Source organism: Anguilla rostrata, chromosome 1 (genome assembly GCF_018555375.3).
Source record: "Anguilla rostrata isolate EN2019 chromosome 1, ASM1855537v3, whole genome shotgun sequence".
Lineage (NCBI taxonomy): Eukaryota > Metazoa > Chordata > Actinopteri > Anguilliformes > Anguillidae > Anguilla > Anguilla rostrata.
This window is the reverse complement of record NC_057933.1, coordinates 56,895,395-56,914,457: the sequence shown is the minus strand read 5'-3', so window position 1 is coordinate 56,914,457 and position 19,063 is coordinate 56,895,395. Positions and strand designations below refer to the sequence as shown.

General features: G+C 38.0%; 1 protein-coding gene across 1 annotated transcript; it reads left to right on the top strand.

Annotated features, from left to right (window-relative positions):
* Positions 1-12,685: 12,685 nt before the first annotated feature.
* Positions 12,686-14,349, top strand: LOC135259483 (transmembrane protein 158). The gene has a single exon (XM_064343950.1). The coding sequence runs from the start codon at positions 12,689-12,691 to the stop codon at positions 13,520-13,522; it is 834 nt and encodes a 277-aa protein (XP_064200020.1). The 5' UTR covers positions 12,686-12,688; the 3' UTR covers positions 13,523-14,349.
* Positions 14,350-19,063: the final 4,714 nt, after the last annotated feature.

The following is a 19,063-nucleotide window of genomic DNA, read 5'->3' as shown; positions in this document are numbered from 1 at the left end:
CCCACTGGCTGCTATCATAGGGAAGACCCAGCAGTTGCTATTTAAATTGAAATGGACATTGAAATATTAACAACACAATAATTTTGTCGAAGACTATTTTAAACCTGTCAGTACATTTGGACAGAATCAGAATACTGCTAGCACTAAATAAACAGCTGATGGCTTTCTGAGTTTATTATGTAGTCGATTGGATATATTGTCTTGTATTTGTTCAGCTGAACAATAAAATCTTGACATGAAATATCCCACTTCATATGATGCTCTACTTCTCATCTTACTTGTATTAAGAAATGTAAATCAAAGCTAAAACAATACAGTTTGCTTTACCTTTTTATGTAGTGCCTGGCAGGCACAAGAATTCACTGTAGAATATTCTGCTTGTTACCGTAGCAACCCTTCATCTCCCTAACACCAGATTGTTTTCTGCTGAATGATTTAGATTCGTGGAACTAGAGGCAAAGTGAACGCGCAGAACTCACAGCCATTGAGCTTATGAAACATTCATGGCCTTTAGCCACCAAGCCAGAGTAGTCAGTGGTACGCAGAATCACTTCTATCCATATTTCAGAGAAAATATATAATAAAAAACTCCATGCTCTGTTATAAACCTGTATTAATGCTGTGAGCAACCCAGAAAACACCAAGAAAGTAACTGAAATGGACAGTCAACATCTGACCCTTTGTGTCTGCATAGTACAATAACAAAAACAACAATAATCATACTGAAGAAATGCTTTGAAGTTTTGGGCAATTTGTCGCATTCATTTATGTTCATTATATGATTATAGTAAATATTTAGGTTGTGTTTTTGGCCAAAGTGTAGGTGCAACTGAGAAAGATTTAATTTTTTTTTCTTAAAAAATAAAAAAATACACTTACCAAGCCCTGGTAAAATGTATCATATCATCTTATGTAAAATACTCAGGCCTTCCAATTTGCAAGTTCCAGCACCAAACCAAACAGATAAAAAGAGGGGTATCTTTCTCTAAGCTACAAGCAATGAGAGAGAGAGAGAGAGAGAGAGAGAGGATATGTAGTAGGGGCCAACATATGAAATTTGCCATAATATCTCATGATAGCAAAAAATAAATAAATAAATAAATCGAGGCACCCTCTTTTATTGCAGATGACAGAGAAGGCAGGATCCTACCAGTTCAGCTTTCCAGCTTAGGGCTTCAAAGCATTGATATGATGAAATTATGGGAAAAAATCAGAGCTGTGGGTAATCGTGTGCTAGTCTATGCATTCTGTTAACAGGAAATCCTATTGTGCTGCTCAGTAGAATGAAGGAGGTTCACAAAAATACTCTCCGCGAGAGCAAATGTGTTTTTATTATTTTGTTCTTGGATTCTTTGATTCAGAAAGGTAGCTAATATGAGGTTGATGTTATCTGACTTAATGTGATTGACAAATCTTCCCCTTTGTGCTGCAGTGATGTGTTTTCCAGGAACAGCCTTAATGATAATTCTTTATTAATATCTGTTATTAACTATGAAAAAGGGAGTATTTTAACTTACAGAAACAAACACAGTATCTGCAGTCAAACATAAAACCTTAGGATGAAGCAATATTATTGAATTTTTTTAAAGATATTTTGCTAACTTGCAAAAGAAATTATTTGAAGTTTTGTGCAATTTGTTGGTGCAGTTAAAAAACAACAACATTTTTCTAATGAATTTGCATGTCAGTGATTCAGTGGGTACTCGGGGGTGAGTGTGTGGGGTTGAAGATGGAGGAGGAGACTTCTTTGATTGTAAACAAAGCATGGGCCACAGCATGGCTGGAAAGTCCTGCATCATATGCCTTTACACAGCTGTGACACTGGGGGCATTTACATGCACACAAATACTTTGATCTTACCCCGTTATGGCAGTACTCTGATTATTAAAATTGTCATGTAAATGCATTTATCTGTATGGGCCTCATTCACAAAACTTTTCTTAAATTGTTCTTACTTTTGTTCTTTAAAATGTTCCTACAAAAAACCAATATGGGATTCATGACACACATGAAGACCTTTTTTGTGCGTATCCCAGGTGTATGAGATGATGGATGCTAACAGTTTGTAAATTTTAAATTTCATGTGATTAACATAAGGAGACAGCCTTGAACAAATACAATAAAAAAATGATGAATGCAGAAATGTTCTTGGAAACATTCTTACACACAGTTTATGATGAAATGGGATCATACAAATGTTTTGTAAATGAGGCCAATTATTTTAATCAGGTTAAGGTCATAATGGACATATTCAAAACGGACACCTGCATTTTTGCCCTATCTTTCAATTTGTAGAGGTCTTGCTCCAATTTCTTTCAGCTTTTTGAAATTGCGCATGTTAGGCAGAAGTCAACGATCCTGGATGAAAACAAGAATGACTGCCTTGTTCTTTGAGCATATGCCAGTCATGGAAAAGAGTTTTTTAAATGCAGCAATTGAAGTAATTGCATTGGTTACATCCAATAATTTAATATACTGGCATAAACTGATTACTCCCAATAATCAGGCTACTGGTGTGCATTTTAATTTAGCTACTTTCCTCCATTCCATCAGCACATTGATGACAGCCAGCTACAACGACTCTTCCTTTTCCAGCATTAGGAGGGGAGGGAGAGGTCCTGAGATGGCTTGCAGAACATAACTGTCTTTATGTCTCACGTTCTGCCATTTGAAAACTTTCCTTCTCAATATTATGCAGAATCTGTATTCAATTCATTCAGAGTGCACACTAGACTGTGTACCCCACTCTCAGAGACAGTACAGTTTCTGGGTGATCATCAAAATATTATGAACATGAATTTGAACATAAATAACAGGAAGCAGGTTCAATCCCTTTCAAATGATATATATATACATTTATATATATATACATACATACATATATATACATACATATTTGGCAGACTGGCTAGTGGAATATACAGGGAAAATATATGTACTTTCTTCCATTATGGCATGGATTTGAATCCCTGTTCTCATGGCTAACTGCTGCAACATAGTAATGTTACAGCAGTTAGCCATGAGAACAGGGAGTGCTGAGGGGCATGCCAAGGAGGAATGCATTACCTATAATCCATCATAATTCATGAATGCACAGGTGTCTAAGAACAACTATATTAACATTATAGAACAACCACTGAGTGCATTGTCATGCTGCGAGAGTTCTCTGTTACAAATTCTTTAAGAGGCTAGATCCTTCTTCAGTGAGTGCTTGATTGTTCTTAAATACGATTCAGAACCTCCTAGCCTGCTTTCATGAATTATTCAACAAGAGCCTCCCAACTTATTATTTAACTGGCTAAAATTAGAAAGTAAATACTGCATACTGCAGAGGGGATGAGTAAGCGGAAGGAGATGGCAGCGCAGCTAGCCACCCCATGGCGAGAAAGGGCTAGTGGTGGGGCGGAGCTAACAGGTTTGCAGCTGTGCGATAGTGAGAGCAAATTCCATGAGCAAATACTGCTGCAACCTGCCCCCCTGCTGGAGGTAGCGAGTACACTTACTTGTGGTGTGCCAGCGGTCTGACTGCAGGGGACTACAGGAACCCTCCACCGAGCCCTAGTGGTGAGTTGGTGGCACGGGATCCGACTACTAGTTACGGGAGCTCCGGCGGAGCCCCTGTCCAAAAAGTCATGGTCAGGGAGAGCTCTCAGCCAGACCCTGCTCATTAAGCTAACAATCTCAGGAGGGGTACATTCTCTCATCATTCATCTGCTTGGCTGCTGGACTTTGTTAAACTCGGACTGAGTTAAAGTGAGCCTGCTACAATGTTGTTGCCCATTTTTTAAAGGAGGGGGTAGTGTACCGGAGGTTGGCTAGCTGCCACAGTTTATTCAGTTTACTTCCTGGTTTCAGTCTAGGTCTGTTTAGTTAGCCAGTTATGTGTCACTTCAGAATGTACTGTTAATTTGCATGAGGGCTGCAGGCAAGGTATAAATATAGCTTGAGACTGCGGCTTGGGGGGAGTGTGTCTCATTGCCAGTTCCTGTGATACCATGTTTACTTAAACTTTCTTTGCGTGTTAAGAAATTAGTGCAACTGCTGGATATGTCTGGTCTGTGACAATAAAAAAGTGTGGAGGCCAAAAGAAACTATTCAAGATCCAAAGCACCCCCACCTCCTCTCATCTGTGAAACGTGGTGTTATGGTTTGGACATGTATGGCTGCCACAGGTACTGCCTCACTTGAATTCATTGATGATGTAACAGCAGCAGAATGAACTCTGAAGTGTTTGAAATGCTCAAGTTCAAGACAGTGCTACATCCTACACCAAGACAATGATCCCAAACTTATTACAAAAGCAAAAAAGGAGTTTTTCATGCATTTCATATGCAGAAGATAAAACCTAAGGTAACTAGCCTCCAAAACAAGCAGGAACTGAAGATGGCTACAATTCAGGCCTGGCAGAGCATCACCAGAGAAGTTACTCAGCACCCTGGTGGTCTATGGGTCGTAGACTTCAAGCAGTCATTGCATACAAAGGATATGTGACAAATTACTAAACTTGACTACTTTCATTTACATAACATTATGTTTCAAATGTTATGATGCCCTGAAATGGGGGGACTGTATAAAAGTTGAGAATGGGTGGCACAGTGGTGCAGTGGGTAGCACTCTTGCCTCACAGCAAGATGGTTTGTGGTTCAAATCCAGTTAAATGGGTATAGATAATAGATGAATGGATGGAAAAGCTGAGGATGCGCACTATTATCACGTGTGAATTGTTTGATTACAAATCACAAACTGTGAAATACAGTGTCAAATTAAGAAAAAAAAGGTATATCTTTGTCCCAAATATTACAGCATTACAGAGCCACCTTACAGTAGGGGTCAAGCATTCAGGCCTGTACCGTTCTCTTGCTGTATGCCACACACGCACTCACTGAGAATATAGGAAAGAATGACTCATTTGGTCATATCACTTTTTATGTAGTTTCTGTTCTTACTGACACAGTCTGATCACATCCTGCATTGACATTCTCAGTCACCTGAGGAAGAGTTGCTCTTCTGTTTTTCCTTACAAATCGCATGAATGCATGAGCTTCATGGTAATCGAATGTACACTTTCGACCACAATTTCTGACCCTATTTACTGATATGTCTTTTCCATATATCTAAATGCAGATGTCACTTTAGTCACTGTTCCTATTGAAACACTAGCCAGTTGAGCAGTCTTTATGACTGAAGCTCCTGCCACCCGTGCCCCAATAATGAACCCACTTGAAAGTCACTTTGATCTTTTCTCCTTGCCATCTTGATACAAAATCTAAGTCAACTGGGCATGCTCAGCATTTTTATACTTGCCACAGAGCATGATAGGATGTTACTGTTTGTATCATGCAGTACTCCTGTATGGAAGCATCTGCATTTGTTATGTTTCTACACTCATTTATTCAGGTTTTTCCTTAAAAATATATAATTTATATAATGAGTTGGTGTGTGTCATTGGAATGCACATACATTAATCCTATATGATAATATATATCTTATAAATACTACAATGTAACTGTCCAATTTCAGCTGGTTTACAGTATTTCTCTTATTTGAGAGTTCTAAATGTGTATACACACACACACACACACACACTCACACCAGTGTGCCTCCTCATATTACTTTGAATATGAAACTCCTCTCTCACTGTGATCACTAAACCCTCCCCGGGCATTCCTTGCACACAGCTAATTGCCATTCCAAATTTTTAATGAGTGATCCATCTAACTGGCCTATCTGATCTCTCCAGCCCAACTGAGGTGTGAATTCTGTGAGACTTATCATCTGCTGTGTATCACTCATGTTGCGGTATTACATATCAGTGGTGATAGGGTGAGGTTTTGACTTTTGCTTACATGAAGCATGTTCAAAGATTATGTCATTGACAAGGTTTCTTGCTGAGCTTAAACCTGACTGTCAGTCTTTCACTGGGAAAAGGATAATTATGTTCTCTTTCATTTTCCCAACTTGTAAACTCCCCATTAAAATCACACTCTTTGTCCCAAGTCTCATTCAGGATAAGTGGCGGTAATGGGTCTTGCTGGCCTGGTTTCTGATGGTGATTACATTTTGCCAATGCTGGCCAGATAAGTGATTTTCACAGGGCGTTATCCAGTAGCCAGAGGTGGCAGATCATCCTTCTTCTGTGCAAGGTGACCTTTCTTACATTCTGTGATTCATGTCTAAATCCACATCCAGAGGAGAGACAGCAGCAATAAACCCTCTCAGTTTCACACAAGCGAATGCCAGAGCTAGATAGCACACAATGGGCAACCGTTGGTTAATAAGTGAGGTGCTATTTTAATCCCCAATTTTACATATTAGGGTTGACAACTCCATGCTGAGCTTGCCTGAGAGGAGACATCTGTGTGAGTTACATGAACTGCAGCTGGTGGGGGTGTAAGACCTTGGTAACTTCCCCCTCCCAACCAAACACTTTTCATAACAAATGGGTTTGGGTACCTTCTTTCTCATTATTAGTCAGATCTTCTGCAAAGAAGCTATCTTCCGTTTCATTATTAAAACCAAAATAATTTAATGTAATCAATTCTCTTATAAATGTAATTCAATGAAAAGCATACAAAAGCATTGCTACACTATTAGATGCAACCTTGTAAAAAAGTAAATAACCTCAGAAATAAGTATTTTAATTTGCAATCTAAAGGTATGTTTTGAAAGTTTCCACTAACTCAAGCTCATACGCCTATGGTCCCCTTAAAGCACACTTCTCTTTCCACCACACCTCCATGCTACTGACTTCATGTCCCTCAGGAGACAGAATGCTCATCATGCACTCTTTATGTTGACTGATTAATGCTGGTTTGTGCGATACTGTAAACGTAATAATATAAATTCTTCTTCCAGGTGCTTCTTGTCTTCCTACTGGATCACAGGCCATCAGCTCAGGCTGGGCCTGTTCATTAATTAATTTGACTAATTAGTGCCCTGAAGTTTTGCTGCTGCTTCTCACAGCATGAGGAGATGGGAAACAGGCTTGCACTTCCTGCTGTCAGAACTGCAGTCTATCTGTCTCCACATTACTATTCAGAGATGAAGTCACACTCCCACACACGCATGCACACACACACACACACACATACTCACACACAAGCACGCACACACACACACACACACACACACAATGGACAAAAACAGAAAACACAATCACACAGCCACCCTTACTAAGTTGACTCAGCATATTTCGGCATCTTGACTTAGAGGTCTTCTCAGCTGTACTTAAGGCAATATTTTGTGGCCCCCAAATCAAATATTTGATAAGTGATATCATCATATGAATGTCCTACACCAGCACCAGTTGCATACAGGTGCAATATTTACTTTACAGATGACATTTTTACGAGACAAATATAAAATGAATACACAAATATATCAACATAACATGAATTTTATCCAAATAGATTGTCACACAACAAATGAATGACATAGTATCTGAAAGAAAAATCTAAAAGTACCCGCAAAATGACAAATAAAGAATAAATGTACAATAAACCGTAAATATACAGAAAACTGATGGTGTCCAAAGAATATACATAATGTACATGCCCACTCTAATTCTCCTTAAAATGGAAAGTACTACAATTGAACAGTCTGGTACAATCCTGTGACTATTCTGTGAAAAGACCAACCCTTTTATGTAAAAGTTTAACAAAATAAAAACGTTTTTGCCCCAAATAAACAGTGGTTGTAAAATAACATAAAAATCTGTTTTCACGCAAGAGTACAAAGAAAAAACTGTTTTCAACCAAAAATGTGAAAATATTTATGAGAAGATTCTGACAAAAATCATATTTGCAGAAATATATGGTATGAATGAATTGAGCTGCCAGTGATTGCTTGGAACCATTGGTTTTTCAGGTGAGCATAAGACACTTTATTATGAAAATTGGACTAAATGTGGAGATGCGGATGAAGTGATCTAGAATTTCAATTTGAGTGAAAATACAATAAGCGAAACATTTGCAGTTTTGCAGAAATTATTTAGCATGTTTATATCTCAGCTTCGGATTTTGAACTTAGTTCCTACAGTTTCAGTTACTTTCTTTTAACAATTATGAAATGAATGGTAAATGCCCATTGTAGTGATGAAAATGAAACAATAGTCAAAATGGGTTATGGGGGTCTCCTCAACAAGCTCTAAAAAGCATAATCAATAAGCAATTATTTTGTTCTGTTGGTTGCTGGGTGTTGGACATGGATAATTGGGTTCTGGGTTTAGGGGGTTGGGTGCTAGTTATTGGGCTCTGAGTGTCTGTTATTCAGCATGTGGTGTTTATTTTGGAGTGCAAGTTACTGAGTGCTGGGTGTTGAAAGTTGGCTTCTGGGTGTTGAGGGTTTGGTTTTGGGCTCTGGATAGAGGATGTTGTTTGCTGGGTGTTGCTGGGTTAATTTATAAGAAACACACTTTTCATTAATCCACCAAATCAGAAGGAGCAATCCACAAGGCACTAATAAGCCTTTTTGTCATAAATAAGAAAGAAAAGAAAATTTATACCCTCTCCTTCTGCATAGTAGACTTTTATCTCTGTGCCATTTGCATTTTTGGTGCTTGAACAATTTACATTTTCATAGCATAATTAATGAAAGAGAAAGTCATTTACATTTCCCCTCTGTTTGCAAGCATACTGTCTCAGACACATTGATATTTTGAGGGCCAGTATTTGGGAATTGGAATGGGGATACAATGGTGTTGTATAATAAAAAGGCTGATAAACAATATCAAGGAGAGGAGAGCAAGAAGCTTTCAGGTGCAAATAAAGGAAGCCTTTGGTCTAGCACAGATGCGATTTGGCCCTTACTTCAAATACACAAGGCAGAGCTCTGAACAAATTAAGCCATTTAAGAAACTTGTCAAAAGCAATCCATAAAGCTGTAACACTTTCCCCACAAGAACCTGACCAAGAAAAACACCCAGTATGTTGGATAGTTTGAAACATATCTAATATGCTTACATTAAGGTAGTACAATTAAGAAATGACTCACAGAACTCACAAAACCGCCTATTTAGGATATTTAGTAGCTAATATTATAAGCTACCATATTACTGGTATCGTTTAGTATTTTTAAAAAAAACTCTTTAAGGAATTTATTTTATTATTTTGTTTTGTTCTGTTTTTATAAGCACAAGTAACCCAACAGAATAGTCTAAAGACCATAGGACACAATCTGCTGTGAGAGGTTTTCATGAAAACTTGATAAGCAAACTACTCAAGATTCTGGACATTTTATTTGGGGTTGAATGAAATGTCAACAGTTGAATGAAATTCCGAATAAATATGTACACATCTACTGATGTTATTAGGTTCTACTTAGAAGTGGGATGAAATTAATGCATAGAATTGACTGATACAAATTTGGAGGTGTATTTTCACAATTTCATAACTTTATGAACTTGCCATTTTCTTTTATACAGTAGTTATACGCAATGTTATGCTTTATAACTGCTGAGTAATATGCCTGGTCTTCATGTGCATTTTATTTATTTATTTTGGTAAATTTGTGCTATCATCAAAATATATTTTCTGTGTTGTACCTTGGTAGAAAATTATTCAGTTTTATCTAAATGATTAGTAGGTTAAACAATTGGACAATAACTTCTCTGGACCTGACCTGACCTAGCAATTGCAATACCCCCAGTCTGCAATCTCATATTGAATACGATTATCTGCCAAGCAACTGAATAGGGATGATAATGTAATCATATTAAAAGCAAATGAATAAGGGTGATGTCATGAAGTACTAAAATGTCCAAGGGCAGATGTATTCAAACAGGAAGGGCATTAATCCACAGTGCCATTCCTGTGTAATTAAAGTTCACTAATTACTAATTACTTTCAACTCATTCTAAAACAAAGCATAGGGGAGTCACGGATGTGTCTATTTGCAAAGGCATACCCTGCACTATGGTCATTTTAATTATACGATTTTTGGTTTCAGACTGCTGTGAAGATTTGGTGCTACCTCAACAACACCTTGCTGAATTCCAAACTGTAGCCACATGCATTAAGAAACAAAGGCAGACAAATTGGCAGAGATCACCCCACCACACTGCTTCCACTGTAGGTAAGCAAGCAATCTATCTTGAACACACGCTCATTATTGACTTTCTATTTCCAGTGCCTTGAGAGCAATTTCACAGTGATCATGTGGTTTTCTAATTACTGCATTTTCCTGCTAGGAATTTACCATGAATAGGTGTTCTAGGACAGTTGAAATGCTGATTGATTGTACAAATCATTTAAAACTGAGTACTCAAGTTTGTAAGGATTTTCCAGAATCTCTTTCTCATTATATAGCTGTTTAATTATCACACCCCTGAGGGCATTTCAATCAAAGCCTTTATTTGTACCTATAAGGTACATGCATGAAGTAGAGCTTCTTTCTCTGCACATTTGAAACTAAAATGTGTCGTTCTTAAATTAGGTTATGCGTAAAGATAAAGTGACATAATGTACATTGAGGCTAATATTTGGCTTATTTAACCTATTTCACATTGTGCTATCGTTGCCAGTATTGGGAGCAATGGCTGTAATTTTCTATTGCTTTTCAGCATAATTACATTTTCCAGAGAAGTGGAACGTGAAAAAAGCCATGGGTTAAAGAGGAGTGACCTCTTTCAGAATTAGGACATAGTACTCTCCTCTGTTTCAAACACATAAATAAATAAAAAGAGTGTACATATAGATGAGTGTGCCAGTGAAGGATCAAAACCACACCTCCACCCCTTTTCTCTCACAGAGACCTGCAGCTCATGGTACGCATATCCGAAAATTAGGTTGGCTATAATACACAAGCTGCCTGCAAATAGGAGTACAACAACTGGCCGAAAAGAAAAGTAGAAAAGATAAAAGACAACTAGTTCTAAAGCTGAACATGTCTATGTAGATCTGGAACATTCTTTTTGAAATACTGTTTTTGGTGTTTTGTTTCTTATTTTAAAAAGCTACAATGAAAAAGATACCAACAAAAACGTGCATAGCTATAGTATACTAAGTAAAAGTACAAAAAACATAATAGATAAGTGGTGGTTATTGCAATTATTAAATGGAACAACAGTTGCTCTTGACAAATATGCTCAAAGAATATAATAGTTAAATTATATTTATAGCTAATTCTGAGAGATGGATGATATCTAAAATCAGTCAGAAGTGGAACGGATGTCAGATATTCAGTTGTACTGTAGATAAGACATGCCAAATTTATTTATTTTCTATGTGTAATTAACATTTAGCAACAACCATGCTAAACATTACTACTACAAGTTATTCTTCAAATGAGTATCTTATTAGAATTGACCTGTATAGTTTAAATGGTAAATATTATAAACTGTAAATCTGAATTAGTATTTATAATGAACATGATTATATAGATCTGGAATTTCTAATCTGCTCGCTGTCTTGTAAAAGATGGGTCAAATGCAGCAGAACCATAATGCTACGTATTTAGGCAATAAAACAATAATAATTAATATCACAATAAAATTAAAGCCCATCAAAATCAAGGGAATTGTCCAAAAAGGAGTTTATAAGTGAAATGCAATGATAAAGGCGTAGGGCTGTAGCCACAATAAGCCCTGGGTGGAGCACTGTGCATATTTGCTTGGATATATGTAACCTATATGTAGGTGTATCATGCATAATATACTAAATCCACTTTAATAAATACAATGCATGTTTAAGTATACAAAAATAAATAAACAAATAAACAAAACAGCTGCATCATAAAATGTTAAACTGGGGGTAATTTTTATTTATTTATGTATTTATTTATGTATTTATTTATTTATTTATTTATTTATTTATTTATTTATTTATTTTCAAGTATGCTCCGCGAAAACATGACCGTGTTTTTCACGACTTACTCTAGTCAGCGGCATTTCTATAACTCGGAACACAATAGGCTTAATCCTCTGCAGATGACTTCCATTCCATTACTGCCCTTTAAAAGACAGGCGAATATGCGATAAGCCGTTCCTCTCGTGGGATTCAAGCCGTTTCACACAAGTAAAAGCTTAATTTGTCCCAAACAATTTTTAAGAGTCGGCAGGTTTGTTGTGCCCACTTTTCGATTGAGTGCTGGATTTTTAGCAAAATGAAATGTTATTTCAGAGAGCCTTTTCTCTAGCCTGTTCCATGTTCTGTTTCCTTCCGCCGGCCAGTGCGGACAGTATGTGACCATTATTCACCTCACATACGAAACCCTTAATTTCATTCACATAATGACATGGTTTTCTTATTCCATGGTTTTTAAATAATTGGTTGCTTTAAATAACGCTATTATGCCACTGACTGCTGTTTTAGACAACACACCGATTTCTTGAACAGGTTACTTCTGTTGTGCAGATATATTAAAATTACTTTTCTGGTGTCCTTGTCTGGATTTACTCATTATGGAGTTGGACAGAATATCTAAATTTAGAAGAAGTTCTTTAGTGTAGGCTATAACTCAGAGGTTAAATTTGGAGGGACGTGCCATGCAAGTGTCAGTCGCCACCCGGTACAGTTTTGGCTGCCTCACATTTGAGAGAATCGCTGAAAGCTTTCTGGGGCTTAATAAAGCTCAATTTGGCACTCTGTTCCCTTAGGAGATAGACAACATAGGGGGAGGCATTCATGCGCGGCATATTGACAGCTGACGTGTCCATTTAAAGCAGATTACAATAGGTAAATCCCACAGTCCCATGACAACAGGAGTGGCTGTGCGTGTACGTGCGTATGTGCGCTTGTGTGACGGTGCAATCACTGACAACGGCGGCAACTCCTCCTCAGAAGCACTGCAGCCCGCGGAAAATCATGCGAACAGGATAATCTTGCTCTGTGCCATGCTGAGCATTTCCACGATAATTCTGCTGGCTCTGACCACCGCTGCCGGACTCTTTCAGTGGTCCCACGGCTGGAGTGACGAGGACCTCTTGCTTCCACCGATTAATTCCACCAACAGATTCCTGGCAAACTTGGAGGTGGATGTTAGGTACTCCAAAAGATCAGTGGAAGAGAGCGAAGCCTCGTCCGAGACCTCGCTCCAGGCACTCTGCAATGTTAGCGTACAGAGGCTCTTGCCCACCTCGTTGGTCGCTCGATGGGACAAGCATTTCGGTTTCCAATGCGATGTACTTATATATACCACAAATAACCACGGGAGAGCTTTCTTCTCCGCCGCTTTTAATCGGGTCGTCTCACCTGTTGTTATCGAACACTTGGGAGTCTCTGGCGGGCAGCAGGAATTCAGATTGTGCGTCGGATGTGGTCTCTCGCGGAACAGGCGTTTCGGCCAAGCCAGATCTCACTCTCCGCAGACGGGAGACCCCCTAAATTTCTGCTGTCTTGACTTTGGCTTGGATGAGCTCAAAGGGGATAAGAGCTGGAGGCTGAATCGCAAGCCTATCGAGTCTACTCTAGTAGCGTGCTTCATGACTTTAGTCATAATCGTATGGAGCGTTGCTGCTCTCATATGGCCAGTCCCTATAATTGCAGGATTTCTGCCGAATGGAATGGAACAGCGGAGACCTAGATGAGAGTAAGATGGTTCTCTAACCTTATGTATTAATGGGCGGAACTTGGATGGAAAGGATAAGATGGAGATAAGAGTAGCCTACTGTGGATCTCTGCCCTTTATTTATAAGGGAATGGACTGGAATAGAGCCACAGAGACCGAGATGAGAGTGGACAAATCAGTGGTTATGCATTTGGACTAACTGCACAAACTAATGTGTCTGAGTGTACCCGCAGAATACTGTTGATGGATGGGTGCAATTTGTTGTATTTAAGTTAGAAAAAAATTACGTAATTAGTACATGGCTATCTTTCTAATTATCAGAACGCCGGAGTGTGTAGGCCTACGGGGTTGGACTCGTTCATATTTTATGAAGGAGAATTTGTTTTTATAAAGCATTTTATTTTATAGCATATTATTAATTACTTTACGCGTAAAATCGGAGTGTTTTTTTTTTTTTACAAATAGCCTACAATGTTTGTATTCGTTTCTAACTTCATATAATTTTACATTATATGTTCTTGTGCAAAAAGTACAACTACTAAAACTATTGTATAGCCTATAGGAGTGTAACGTTTGTGCGTTCAATATGAATAGCTACATTTTATGGGAAATGATTAATTACTTCTATTTGATGTTTGAATCGCAGAAAGATATGGGGGATGACATAGAAGTTATTTCCGTGGGTAAAATGTAGCCTAGCTATGTTTAAATATGTAGAGTAAACTACATAATAAAATAGGCTGTGTGTAAGAGTTTATTATATCATCGTAGGTGGCTATCACAGAATTGTGTTTGTATTTATTTGTATGATAATTATTAATAAAGTTGACATTTTATTAAACGGAACGTGAATTCCCTGAGAGCTTGGAGATATGTATGCTATTTTACTCGGGAATTATTGCCGTCTTAAAGAGCTTTAAAAACAATAATGTATTTGTTCTCTTGTATTAACACAGGCTATATGGTGATTTGGGATTGTGCAAAGTATTCGAAACCACGGTTTGGAACTCTAGTCATCAGCCCATGAAACTGTGCATGAAATAGGCCTATTATGGGTATTATTTTGAACTATTCCTGCATTAATTGCCAAAGTGTTACTAATTACAAAGGAACCGCCGCCGCATATTAAATAGTTATATACAGCATGAAATAAAAGCAGTAATGTAATGTTGCACCTTACACTTGGAATGTATTTGGAACTGTGGGAAAAACTAACTAAATCTCAAATACAGCAGAAACAAAAAAGCCAAATGCCACACCTGCCCTCCATTGTTCTGCATGTAGCCTACTAGACTGTCTGTAACAGCTGTCGCAGAATATCGTAAGACCACAATATTCCTAAAGAATTGGCTAAATGAGGGTCAAATTACTCATTCTTTAATTTATGATAGCCTATATATATATATATAGTGCCCTCTAAAATTATACACAAGCAATGTATGTATTGTTTAATTGAAATAACTCCTGACAATACAAAATGACATTAACATGCTACTTTTCAAGCTCCTCTCAATCTTAGTGAATTATATTATGGCCTCCCATCGCTTTTAGTTTTACTGGGGTATAAAAAGGAGGCAATACCATCACCATGGAGAAAGATACTACTTTATACTAATAGGCCAAAAATTAAGAAGCTTGAAACCAATCGTAAATCTTCCTGGTAAAGAATGCAAGTGAACCATACCACCACACAGAGTGAGGCAGTTGTTTTGATAGCAGAAGAATCTAGGGGTTAGAGTTGGAGATCTATGGATTTTGTTTCATCTTGAGAACAGAAAGTCTCCATATCTGCCATCAAATGCTACCTTTATGCTAATACTGTGCGAATTTTGAAAGGGTTGCAGGAAAAGGCTTCTATTGAGAGCAATCAGCAAAATTAAGCATCTGGATTTTGCTAATCAGCATTGGAACATGGATTGGAACTTAATGTCATGGTCAGAAGAGACCAAGATTTTTGGCTGTGCATGTCTCTTATGTCGTAAGAAGGATGCTTACACTGAAAAGAGTGTCAGACCTATTATAAAATACAATGGTGGATCTTTTGGTGCCCAATCTGGAATGCCAAATCATACTCATGTTGCAATGTTCATTACAATGATGGTGACTATTTGTTGTTGTGGGGTTGTGTTGCATTTACTGGCCCTGGGGCTCTTCTATAAGGCCAATGAAATCATGACCTTCAGCAAATACCAAGACATTTTGGCCAAAAACACGGTTTGCTCGGCCAGAAAGCGAAAATCTGGCCACAAAATGATCTTTCAACAAGACAAGGATCCCAAGCATATCAAAATCAAGCAATAAATGGCTAACTGACCGCTTAGTTATTGTATTGCAATGGCCACGTCAGTGTCTAAACTGGAACCTGGTTCAAAATTTGTGGTTGGAATTGAACAGCTCTGATAGCTCTGAAGGCTCTCTGTATTCCGTATGGATCCACTCCCCCACCCTCCCCCCTCGAATGTTCATCTCATAAAGCACTATAGAATAGGAGTCAGTAGTGGTATCCTTGAGAATGGAAGGTGCACAAAGTACTGAAAACAGTTAATCTTCATCAGCGATGTGAATAATTGTGGATGGCTTTGTCCTGTGCTGCACCTAGTTCTAGACAGGTACATGATAGACAGAGGTGGGTAACCCGGCTTCAAAGAGTAAAAAGACTGACCATGTATTTGCTCCACCACCATGCACTAAACCAGCTGATTCTAATTCGCATAACTCTTCAGCATGATGGGAGAACTAATTATTGTGATCAGCTGGTTTAGTGCATGGTGCTGGAGCAAATGCATGGTCAGTCTTTTTACTCTTTGAAGCCGGGTTACCCACCTCTGATGATAGAAGTGCTGTACCCCATACAAATTATGCCAAAAATCCATGTCAGAATAGTTAAAGTTTGTTTGCCAGATTCCCATGTCAGACAAGTCAAAAACTGTCATTTAATGTTAAATAATTCAGCACTCAATCAAAGAAGAGGAATACAAAGCTAAAACTCAAGTGTGTTCTGAAATACTATGTAAACTTAGTCTAAATCTGCCTGATTTTGTGCTAAGGCTTTGTCGTTTGTATTTATGCATATTTAAGTAGAAATAGCAACTGTATTGTAAGCACCCTAAATATAAATAATGAAAGTGCCTAAATTTATAAAATGTGTACTTTGTACTGAATGAAGCTGCTACTGCACTTATACAACATGCCCCCCCCTCCCCCCGCTCCCCCTCCCCAAGGGAGGAGTGCCCCTGCTTAATAGGACTGCATATCTGATGGAAAGGGAACTTTGTACAAACACTGAGCCTCTGCACTAATGGAAGGGCCTTTATCTGTGAAGCACCATTAATAGCTTTAACCAGCAATCCATTCATGTGGGTGGCAATGTAGCTGGGTGTGTTATAACCTGCTGAGAAGCACACTACCCCACTGCTCAACAGAGGAAACTAACCATCATGATCAACTGTACAGGGCTTCCCCAACCTTTGATGCCAGACAGGTCTGTACAACCTCAAACAGCAGACATACCGGACCAGTCATGGCTTATTCAGCCCACACTGGACCAGTCATTCTTTGGCACACTTATTTAACCATTTATATATTTATTTTACTGATGACTCTATCCAGGATGATAAAGCATATGGAATGTAAAACAACATTTGGAAATATGCAAAACAACATGTAGGTAGGACTGCCTTTGATTAAATCAGAAGCCTTTCTTCTCTTGAACTATTGCTCTGGCATTAAGAGAGGGGAAGCTAGTGCTGAGTGAGGGAAAATGAGGGGTTTTTGTCTTCTGTGAGACCAGAACTCATATTTTCGTAGTCAAGCCCATTCATGTCATTCTTTTGTGGCCAGGGCAACACAGTAGTATGCTTCAGCAAATTCAAACATTACAAGACTAGAACACCAATGAAAGGGTCAGATTTCAGCATTTCATTTTGCATCTCCTCAAATATCTTTTCCTTTCTTAGACTGATGTTTGCCTCCCTTGAAATTAACCTGACACATTTCCTCAATGCTGAATTAAAATGTTTTCAGATGAACAAAGTCCCAACCCATACCCCACATCATTCCCCCCGCCCCCCAACCCCACGTTGTTTCACAAGAATAACCTTCTTAAGGTTCCCGTCAGCACTAGATGACTCCTACCTCTGTACCACTCCTCCACCCTGCAATTCAGACAATCAGCCACATTTCCACATATGAGATATAGTCACAATCAACTCTTCCTCGCATAGGGGCTTTCCTTTTTTGTGGATTGGCATGAACCATATTTGGGATTAATTTAAATGGGTACAAACATGTCAATAAGAATTGTTCTAACAGCAATAATTATATATGAGATTTAGAGCTAGAATTGCTTACCCAACGTTTCATAAAACGGACTATCATTAACAAAAAGTGATTTTTGCCCACATGTGGCTTTAAAAAAAAATCTCTGCAGGGATATTTTTGATCAAGTTTGAATTTCTGATACCACACGAAAACATGTGTCCACTGATGTCAGAACAATGCTTGAGGGGGATCCTTCTGAAAGATTACGCTCATGTTCTGGTTGATGGTCAGGTCACAGTCAACAAATTATCACCTGGAATCAAAACTTGTTTAAAATGAAACAATAACCTCTTAAACAATGAGGATTCTAATAACTATTTTGCCAACACCAAATAAACAGCTGTCCCACTTGGCAAGTTAAGTTGTAGCTTATTTAATTGTTTTTTTCGACAGACATTGTAATTTGGTCTTGGCATTTGAACTTGACATCTTGGCAAACAAAGTAAACTAAAAAAATAAATAAATAGAGAGAATTCAGAGAATTCCATTTTTTGGTAGAATTTACAACATATATTCAACATAATCTCATTTTGTAAAATAAAGACAATATTAATGAGTTTTTAAACTAATTTACAATTTTTATAAATAGGAATACTGAAGATTATTATTATGCAGTGCAGAACATTAAAAACAAATTTCTGTCTGGTTTCCTTCTATCCTTCAATGTGTCTGAACATGTGAAGTGACAAGCTTGATCTTGGCCTCAGGCCCATTTCAGGAATGATGTCGTCAAAGGGGCAAGTGGAGACTAGCACACCAAATTTTAGACAATAGGCAGAGCATCAGACAGAGGCAAGAAGGTATATTACTATTCATATTTTATCAGCCCTATGCTACCCCCATCCCCCAGCCATACATTTTCTATACTAAATTTCAGAAAAAGTGGAAATTATATCATTACAATGGTCAAGAACAGTGGTTCACAACCTTGGTCCTAGAGTGGGCTGGTTTTCATTCTAACCACAATTGCAATCCCAGAATAGCAACAAGTTGGTGATTTTTCTCAATTATGTTTCCTTTCGTGTTTAGAAGGATTATTTATCCTCTTAAACCACATTGTTTCAGAAATAGTTATGTATGCCATGAAGAACAAAATTCCCATTTTTATTCTTCATGGCATGCATAGCTGTTTCTGACGTAATGTGGCTTAAGAGGGCAAATAATCCCTCTAAACATGAAAATCATATAATTGAGAAAAATGAACAACTTGTTAAAATTCTGGGATAGCAGTTGTGGTTGT

Bases quoted from the DNA above. Each gene is read 5' to 3' on its own strand.
- LOC135259483 (XM_064343950.1), top strand. From the start codon at position 12,689: ATGACAACAGGAGTGGCTGTGCGTGTACGTGCGTATGTGCGCTTGTGT.